General features: G+C 39.6%; 1 protein-coding gene across 5 annotated transcripts in view; it reads left to right on the top strand.

The window, feature by feature from the left end:
* Positions 1 to 10,661, top strand: part of usp54b (ubiquitin specific peptidase 54b) — a 59,459-nt gene that overhangs the window by 13,725 nt on the left and 35,073 nt on the right. For all 5 annotated transcript variants that reach the window (XR_003981877.1, XM_030400176.1, XM_030400178.1 and 2 more), the window contains one exon: positions 8,239 to 8,331. Coding sequence is in view for 4 of the 5 variants with exons in the window: in XM_030400176.1 (XP_030256036.1) it covers positions 8,239 to 8,331 (93 nt within the window). In the remaining variant the exon portion in view is untranslated. The remainder of the gene's footprint in view (positions 1 to 8,238; positions 8,332 to 10,661) is intronic.

Below are 10,661 nucleotides of genomic sequence, written 5' to 3'. Positions count from 1 at the left end.
TATATATGCTCGTGTGTGTGTGTGTATGTGATGCAGCGGGAGGGAACAAAGACTTGACAATGGAAAAATGAGCTTTATAGTGGCGTGTTAATAAAAGCGAATCTTTCTCCAACTTCACTCATGAAATGCAGAAAAAACATGTTATTTAATCCTATACTTCAAACGTTAATTCAGACTAAAGGACATTATAAAACACCAGAAGTATGTTACATAATCTACATACAAGCGTTGTATATTCGTAACGCTACAGTTTGAATAAAAATCTCAGTTGTGTGATGAAGCGACAGAGACACAGAGATACGTCCAGTGTGACTGAGCAATAAGGACAAATCTCTTTAATTAAACAGTGTTTGTATGTTTTCCAGCTCCACTGCAGCAGCTTTGTCTCCTATAAGTTACATTCATAATAGTTTGTTTTCTGTGAACGTAATGAGCAAATGTTTTTGCTTTGAACACATCTGGCAAGTCTAAAAGATGTTGATACTGAACATAGATGCTCAACGATAATGTATTTTATTGTTTTCTGGTATGATTTTTGCCACACAAAACCCCAAAGAACTACAGAATTATTTAACTTTATTGAGTTTATGTTGTACGTTCAACACTTTGTTAAGTTGAGCACAATATCACAGTTAGATTATGTAATAATCTGGTTTTAACCTAAGATAGGCTAACCCTCACCTGGCTGCAGGGGATGGTTGTTCAAATGATCCTTTTTGAATCGATTTAAAATTAAAACCGTAACCGCTGCAGCATCTTTTCTGTTTGCAGTGAAGAGCTAAGAGCCCATCAAGGACATCATTACGTTACGTTATGTGTGGCGTACATGATGATCGAAGTTCATTTGTGGCTTTGATTATAGTGTATTTCTTAGTTGTGAGTTTATTAAGCGTTTGAAGATACTCAGCAAATATACCGATGTCGGCCCAGCAGGATTATTTCTCTTGCAGTTTAAACTATTGAAACAATTTAATTATTCTGCTCATAGAAAATGAGCATATTTTAAAAACTCAAAAGGACTTTTTTAATCTGTAAAGATTGATGAAAAACTCAATTCAACTCTCGATTTTTTTATTTTTTTGAATTCATGATTTAATTTATTTAATTATTTATTATGATTTATGAATCTTTTAGCTGAGGTTGTACAAATGTCAGGGTTTATGAAGAGTTTGAACATATTTTGTATCTCAGAAACTTCCATATGTACATGTTCAAATAAGTTCTGGAGTGTTCAGAAATATTTGTTCATGTTTCTACATTTAGAAATCCCTTGTATCATTATGTTTTGTTTTTATTTTGTCATATTTGATATCATTTTTTTTAATCATGACATACTTTAATTACTTTTAGACTTATTATGATTTATCGACCTTTTAGCTAAGGTTGTACAGATTTGAGGGATATGAAGTGTGGCACTGGTGGACCTTTTTATCTACAGTTAATCTAAACCACAAACTTTAAATGCTTCTTATTTTGCCTGAACTCTGGACTCTGGTGTCAAAATCCCGCACTGTGAACGCCTACCATCCTCCCCAGCTGCCCTCCTCGGGTGTTGCAGTGTGCTAGAGAAATGTAGCTCTGCATTAATTAAAAACAACATCGCCTCTGAAGATAATCCAGGCAGATTTGCCATCACGACGTAATTGTGTAAACGGTTCAGTAATGTAGAGACATCATTTTTAGGAGTCAGCGTTGCTCTGCAGCTGAATAAAAAATCTCTGACTGACATTTTCTAGTCGTATTTATGTGCTTCTGCTGAGTCCAGCGAGAGACACTCACATTAGAGGATGCACGATTGTGTACCGCATATTGTTGTCGTGATGTTTCTGGTAGGTGATGTTTTGACTCTAAAGCGACAAAGGTCAACAACAGAGCAGGTTGGACTAGAGGGAAAGGGGCCATTTCTATATATACTGCAGGTGATGAGGAGACTGGGGGCAGGTACAAAGGTCGATGTGGAGGTCAGGTGATGATGAGCGAAGGGAAAAGCTGAGGACGAGTAAAATGTAAGACCTTATGACATGTCGCGGTAGGAAAAGGTCTTGAAAATGTAAAGCTTCAACTGTAGCTCCTCTCTCTTACAGAAAAAGGGAAAACGCTCCTGAAACACCTCATCAGGCCCCGCCTTTAATTCAGTGACTTCGTGACGTCACACTGTGTCACCATGTTTCACTTTGGCATAATTTTTGCCTACATTCACGTAAGACGTGAAGGTGGAAACAGGAAAGAGTTGATCGTAGACACGGTGAGCGGTGCTTGCTCAGGCGTGTGTTAGCTGACCAATCAGAGCAGACTGGGAGCTAAAACAGAGCGTTTCAGACAGTAAGAGAAAACTGGTGCATTTTTTGAGCACTAAAGCAAGTAAACCTTTTCTAATTGTCACCCAGAATAAAACTAGGAACCTGAACACGAAAAATAATATGTCTCCTTTAACTATTTAGTCTATTAACTGTCAGGAAATGTCCAAACTGACGTCTTTAAATTCTTCTTTTGTCCAACCAACAGTCCAAAACCCCGAAACTCTTCAATTACTGTCATTAATGACCAAGAAAAACAGCAAATCCTCACATTTAAGAAGCTGGAACCAGCAAATGTTTGACATTTCTGCTTGAAAAATCACCCCAGTTAATAGATTGTCCAATTAGTTGGCAATACATTTTCCTAATCATCGCAGTTATATTCCATTTATCTGCTTCAGTTTTCCCTCCGAGCAGCAGCCCGATGACTGAGGTCAAGAGTGCAGAAAAGTAAAAAACCGACGCCATGACAGCGGTGTCGTGTGATACACAAAATGCACGTAAAAGAGATGCCGTTGCCACGTGGGGTAATCGGAGACCAGAACAGGAGGAGCTCGGGGTCGTGGAGGGCAGAAATCACAGCCGGTAGCAGCAGAGCGAGACAGACGGAGCAGATTATAAACTGAGAGTGTGATCTTGTCAGATTAGATAAATACCCTTATTGCGTTAATTGAATACAATCGGCAGCGCGTTTGTGATTGCGATGTGATTATGAGTGTTTGTACAGTGAGAGCCATCTGATGCCGATCAGCTGATGCACACGACCTCGTTGACGTGCCAGAAGTTACACCTCGCAGCGACAACAGCAGCGATGTTCCCCGTCATTCATGAAAGGAAACCGTGATTCTGATTCTCTTCATGCTTTCAGACTGAAGTTATTTAAAATGTGTCTTTTTAGATCACTAGATGGTACAAATACTAGTTCATAAAAAGGCTTTATAATAAAGTTTATTTATGTGCAGTAACGTGCTCATGTTTGGTTGTTTTGTTGCTATGTTCCATTTCAGTGACCATTAATCAATTTATCAAGTAATTTAAATTTAATTTGAGTAATTTAGTAATTAAAGTAAGTTATTTAAAGATTTACAAACACCAATTCCACTTTAAAATGGCCATCCAAATAAAGCTTATAGTTGAACTTATATGAACATCGGTTGCAACTTAACAATAAACACTAGCTTTAAAAGTGGTTTACAAAGCATTGTATTGATTGTTAACAGTGAAATAACTTTGAACTAAAGTTTAATTAATTATTAATGTACCAATTATCAGTGATGGTTATTATAAAGTGTTGTTAATCATCACAGGGTTCCCTCCACCTGCAAGGTATCTGTAGCAAAATCCATTCTTTAACATATTTTAAGTTTACACCTGCAGGCCATTAAGTGAAAATCCACCAGTATTGAACCTTTTATAAAATGTGCAGCATGGAACTCAAATTGCAAATAATTCACACAGATGAACCGAACTAAATCTGCATGTTGGATATAACCTGATAATCCTCTGACCCGGAGTTTGTGGTGAAGATTTCAGGCCGGGGTTGATTTGAAGACACGGGCGGTTACTGTGGCAACAGTAACAAAGGTGCAGTAATGCAGCAAAACACTTGTTGAGCAGCTGCGTTACAGATCACATTTCGGTTCCCCGCGGCTGCTTTACAGTAATGTTTGTCCAGTTTAAACGCAAAGAAGGAGAAACGTGTTTTTAACTTAACACAGCAGTGATCAGACATAAAGATAATGAAGCAGCACTGTTATAGTATAAGATAAAAGGGAGGATGTCATGCATGCAATCCTGCCACTCATTAAAAACTACTATATGTATATAAAGATAATAATAAATACCAGTGGTGGAATGGAACTAAAGTACAGTACAGTTTTGACATACTTATACTTGAGTTTTTCCATTTTGTGCTACTTCGCTCTGTTACTGCACCACATGTCAGAGCAAAATGTTTTACTCCTGCAGTGATTTGACTGTTACTAGGTAGTTTTTCCATAAGATTAACACCTCCTGGCTGAAATGATATGATGCAGAACTATATTAATCGACCCAGTGGTGTAAAAAATATCTCAAATTAGCTTCACATTGATGAAAGACAACATTAAGATGCCCTTACATGTAGTTGTTAGTAATATCATATTTTGTACTTTTACCTTTTGTCCTTTTAAGTACTTTTGATACTTTGATTTAAGTCACATTTCGAGTGCAGGAATTTTACCTGCGGTGTGGTATATTCAGACCATGTTATCTCTACTTTCACTGGCATAAAGAGGAGTACTTCTTCCACCACTGCTGGGTGTATGAAACAAAAAGGCTGACTGAATTATATCCTAAGTGGAGAGTAATTTCGTTATTTCTTTCATTAGAACTTTAAATGTCTTGGGAGCTTAGACAGCATGGTGAAAATAAATGAAAATACAAATACAGCCCGTGTTTAAACAAAGAGACAGGAGCACCTCTTCCAAGACGATCGAATGCTGATATTTCTGCGTCGACTATCATTGCTCACATTCGTCTCTTACTCAGATTACAGTGACTATAAAGATGAATGAGATGATGACCCCCCTAACAACACGAAACTGACGTGCTCGGTTTTTATTCCGCCCATGTTTCCATCACTTTGTCTTTTTGTTGGATATATTCTCTAGTTTCTTTTGTCTGAGATGCTCCTGCAGATAAAATGGGAGGGTGGTGGGTGGGGTGGGGGGGGAGAAAGAGGGAGAGACAAGTGATACAAATGGAAGCAGAGGAAGAGATGGAGGGATGTGCTTAGAGGAGGAGCAGGAGGAGGAAAAAGTGGATGGATGGACAGATAGATCCTGATAAAGAGAGATGGGCATGGAGCGAGTGTGCCCTCCTTGTGGCTGCTGCAGTGCCGTGCAGGGAGCCGATTCATCACGACCAAATAAACTACGGAGAGAGGAGGGGAAACAGAGAGGGGGGAAACAGAGAGGGGGGAAACAGAGAGGGGGGAAAGGTAGAACGCATACACTAGCGTCAGCATGCAGTCTGTCATCCTCCGCCCCCTCTTTCCTCCACCTATCACCCTCTCCTTAACACACACACACACACATACTGTGCAGACTGGTATTGCTAAGGTTGCCATACTTATTGGTTTTGTGTGTGTGTGTGTGTTCGTGAGTGTCCTGTAAGTGTGTGTGGTCCCGTGCATGAGTGCTGCGGATCTCAGTCGAAGCCTCGGGGACGGTGTTGTGTCAATATTATCTTTCAGGCTGCTGAATGAACGTACTAAGAGCTCTTTCCTCTAATTATGCACTCGAGAGAAAGAGAGAGGGGAGGACATGAAGGGGTCTACCTCATGCAGACCACTTCTCCCCCAGTTTTCACGTGTTCCTCCGCCTTTTTTCTCTTGGATTCGTGCCGGTGGGTTTTTTTTTCTGTCCGTCTGTCCCGCCGAATCGCTCCCTCCGACTCTTTTGTTGCTGAAAATATACAAAGTAGGGACTGCTCGCAGTGGGAGCTGCTGGGAGAAAACAATTAGCCGAAAATGGCTGAAAGCCACACAGAGCCGCAGACTGGGGTGTTGATTCTCTGCAACCGCCTCGCATTATTACAGGAAGTCATTTGCTTCAGTGTTCGTGCAACAAAAAGCTTTTTCTTTTTCTTTTTTTTTTTTTTTAAAGTTTAAGGAAAGTTGATTAAAATTCATGTTTCTCCTGTGAGTTACCGTCCAAAGCATCCAAAGTTAGACAAAGGATGAGAATCGTGTTACCTCTCAGTGCAGTTGTTACCACAGTGACAATGCAGTGAATTTAAAGACAGGTATTGATATTGATATTGTCTTTTATTTATACATATATGTTAATATCGGCATGCTAAGACTACGAGAACGTTTGCCTCCTAAACAGTTAACTTCTGTGTTTAAGACGTCACGCAGAGTGAATACAGTAACAAACCCCAAAACAATCAGGACATATAGCCCCAACACAGACAGGAGGTCCGTCACTTATTATCAGCTACCACTTGAATCATTTGTAGAGTCCTGACAGGTCCGGATCAGGTGTCTATGCTCTATTCAACAATAACAAATAAACAGGTTACAGAGGGATCCTTCCCTGCAGCCGTGAGGTGTTTGTTTTGAGCCGGATGAGCTTTTAACTCCCCTGAACTGAGAATCTCACAGAGCAGCTTCATCGTCCTCGACCTCAACACGAGGCCTGAACGGAGCGTCGGCTCTCACTGCGATCTACAGCTCGCCGGTGCTCCGGTTAGACGTAATTCATTCTGCTTGTTTGCCGGGGTGAGAAACCACTGGGCATAAAATTGGGATTTTATTTTGACAATAACATCTGACAATAGACATTATCCAGATAATGAATCTAGATCAGTGGTTCACTAACCATGTGGTGGAAGAAGTACTCAGATCCTGCACCTCTGCAAAAGTCCGGCCTCTGAAACACTACCAAAGTACAAGTATGTCGTATTATCAGCAAAATGTGCTGAAAGTGTCAAATTAAAAGGATTCACTGTGCAGTAAATGTGTCCTTCAGTGTTTTTTGGATTAATATTACTGCAGCATTAATGTATATATTGCATTTTACTAGTGTATATGTTTAAGGTTGAGCTAATTTTAACAACTCTATGCTGTTGAATCTACAGCAATGCATCATGTACTTCATGAAGAAAAAACAGCCTGCTTTCAGCTGTGTGACAAAGCATTTTCTAGCTTATCCAAGAATGTGTTTAACGTTTATTTAGCCGAAGAAGTAGGCAACACATAAAGGAGCACTTCACACTTCGCTTTATCAGAAAAAAACAAAATCAGAATCAGCTAATGTGGAGATACATGGTTTGCACAAGAAAGGAAGGGTATGAAATTGTGTTATCTGTGTAAGATGTAAAAAAAAAAAATACAATATTTCCCTCTGAGATGTAGCAGAGTAGAAGTATAGAGCTGCATATAACAGAAATACTCAATTGAAGTACAAGTAAATGTGCTTTTCAAATGTAAATGTTTATTTCATCACTGAGTGGCACCTCATAATAATAACTCATCCTTTCGCTCGTCTATCAGTTGCTATTTCTGACTGCTCTGCACCCAGAAACCCTGCTGTGTTGCCATGGCGAACAATGAGCTGTAATGTCACTAATCTTATCTCACAGCATATTTAACAGGGTTTTTAAATAGCGATTCCAATATTTATTGCTTTTCTTTTCTGTTTACAGACTTAATTTGAAACAGTAGCTGATGCATAAGCTGTTTAAAAGTTATGGTAAAAAGAAACTTGATGCACTGATGTAGATTACATTTTTAACTGGTGAATAAAAACCGTGCAAGACAGATTCTGGTGGGAAAAGAAGTGTCATGTGAATAAAGTAACTGCACTGAAAACGTAGAGCCTGGATAAAAAAAACACATAATGTATGACCAACTAAATATACAGTATTTTAAAGAAAACATATGCAGCTCATTTTCAGGCTCATATCTTTATTTTGGGTTACTAGTAGAATAGATTTTCATGCTTTAATGCTCAAGAAACACATCGTTTTCTCATATTATTGCCCCTCTGTTTTATCTGCTGTCTCTTAAAGGCCCCTCCCCCTGAATACCCAGTCTCCTCTGATTGGTCAGCTCACACACACCTGAGCCAGCAACGCTAACAACAAAAGAGCAAGCAGTGCTTAAATAATTCTCACGTGCCAAACTAGCTGCTAGTTATGAATGACAAACATGTGTGACATGGTGACGTAGTGTGATGTCACAAATGGCGAGGCGTTTCAGGAGCGGTGTTTTCTGTGGGAGAGAGGAGCTTCTTTTGAACTTTTTAACCTTCGAGATCTTTTACAGACACAAACACATATAAGACACTGAGGGAATGGAAAAAAAATAAAAATGTCTCCTTTAATTGCCGGTTTTGATTTAGTTGCTTCACTTACTTTTATCTTTGTTTATAAAGGTGTGTGTTTTGTCTCTCAGGTTCTGTGGCATCTCGACATCTTCCGCCGAAGCTTTCGACAGCTGACCACACACAAGTGTATGGAGGACTCGTGTATCTTCTGCGCTCTAAAGGTAAAACACCACAACTCTCTGTCTGTCCTCCACTGGCTTACGGAGGTCTTACTGTAAACCTAAAGCAGCGCCCACAAAACATCGTTGTCAGAAATGTAAACCACAGGCCATTTTCTGAAGTGGAGTACTTTTACTCGAGTGTTTCCCTTTTGGGAGGCTTCCTACATTTCAGCCGCCGCATTTCAGAGGGAGACGGTGACAGCCAAACACAAACCCTGAGATAAACTCATGTGACTTCTCTGATGTGTTTGGTCTTTTCCCTTCTTTTCTTCCTCCTTTTTGTCCCTGCGCACCCGCTGGTAGACGAGACACATCTCCTCATAAACACAGCAGGGGAGTTTCCTGCAGCAGGTTACGCAACCAATCCACAACACTGAAGATTACTTATTTTTTAAAAAAGGACAGAACAGAAGAGCGTTCATCTTACACACTGCTAACTTTAAGATTTTTATTGTGGAAATGACCCATTTCTCACTTTATGTAACATCAATATTAGTGCGAATGGATCCATATAACAAAACATTTGCAGTTTGTTCAATATCCATTTTACAGTCCGGCTCTTCTGGGGTTTCTTTTCTAACTTTGTTCTCAATAATTTACTATTGAATATCTTTTATCTGAGATACAACACAGTTAAACGGAAATATAAAGAGATAAAAGAAAAAAGAAAACTGTTAGAAGCCATGAAATAAATGATAAAGTTCATACTCGTTTCACTCTTTGGTTTTGTTACCTCATTTCTTCCCTTTCTTGCTTCCCTCTATTCATCATTTTTCTTACAATAATTTCCTTTAAATTCTAAACTCTGCTCTCCCTCACAATGGATCTGCAGCAAACGATTACTTTAATTATCAATTAATCTGCTAGTTGTTTTCACGATTGATTGTTCAGTCTATAAAATGTCAAAACCTTTTTTTTTCTTTTAAATCCTGAGACCGTTCAGTCGCTTTCATGAATGACACAGAAAATCAGCAAATCCTCACATTTAAGAAGCAAATATTTGACCACAAATAAAAGTATCAACTTGAAAATGAGAATAATGTTAATAATTGATAATATAACATCATTGTAATTTGCAGTAAATGTTCCGTAAGTGTTCAGAGAGGTCGAGTCGGGCTGAGTTTTAACACAATATATTTTATTAGAGCTGTAAATCAGAATGAAACTTAGAAATATTTCTCTTTTCCATAAGTGAATAAAGAAGCTGCAAAATAAGATCCCCAGAACACTGTTTGAAGCTAGAAATGTGGCAGGGTCCGCCACATGTAAACAAAGTAAAACAGTGTGAAACCTTGTTGTCCTTTAAGGCCAGTTTGTTGAGACATAAAAAGTCAATGAAGATTTTTTCTTTTCTGATTAAAAATTCTTCCCCAAAACGCCATATTGCACCTCTTAAAAAAAAAAAAAAAGTGAAACTACCGCTTCTCTTGTCGGTGCCGGCCTTTAAAAGCAGGTAATTATTGGTTATCAGTTTTGGCTGATGGTGCATTTCCTTGTATTTTATTCTCTTCTTCCACCGTGGTGTAAAACACATCACGCACAATGCACCAGACACTCTTTTCCCAGTAAAGAGCCGTCTCACATTAAGCGTTCGGAAACATCACCGAGCGGCTTCACAAAGCGGTTTCAGGTTGAATCTCCGCCGAGAGAAAATAAAACCAAACAGAAGATGAAGATCTGTAACATCATGAAACCCTCATAATGAACGAGCCTTATGCAGCTCTGCTCCAGCCATTTGTTGCATCAATGATGACAAATATGTGTCTGAGTGGAGGGAGGTGTTGTGTGTGATGTGCTGTGTAGTAGTGTGTGTGTGTGTGTGTGTGTGTGTGTGTGTGTGTAGCAGTGTCGATGTGTGTGTTCTACACGCTGTTCTGTCTCCAGCGCTTCTCTGTAATTAATTGGCTGGCTGAAAGCGCTGAGCTAGCAGAGCCCACGCTGGGAAAGCCACACACACACACACACACACACACACACAGGCTCACCTACGCATGCACACAAATCTTACTTGCATGCTGCACACGTTAGTCTGCTACACGCATGCACCTTGTGCTCACAAATCTGTCTTACGGTGCTGGGATGCTACACACACACACACACACACATACACACACACACACACACACACACACACTCGCGAGGGCTCATGGGTGTGTTGCGTGCTAGTCAGCTGTGGGTGTACAAATCAAAGGTATTGTCACCGTGTTAAGTGTTCACATTTCCTGTCGGTTTTCATTAAGCGTCCTGTCAGCGGCTCTCAGACACCAACAGATGTAACGTTGTTCTTACACTCTGTTTGTAGCCGCGCTCCCCACGGCAAAGCAGATAAA

The sequence above is a fragment of the Sparus aurata genome, chromosome 20, assembly GCF_900880675.1.
Source record: "Sparus aurata chromosome 20, fSpaAur1.1, whole genome shotgun sequence".
Lineage (NCBI taxonomy): Eukaryota > Metazoa > Chordata > Actinopteri > Spariformes > Sparidae > Sparus > Sparus aurata.
Note: the sequence above shows the minus strand (reverse complement) of the source record. Positions and strands in the feature narration are given on the sequence as shown.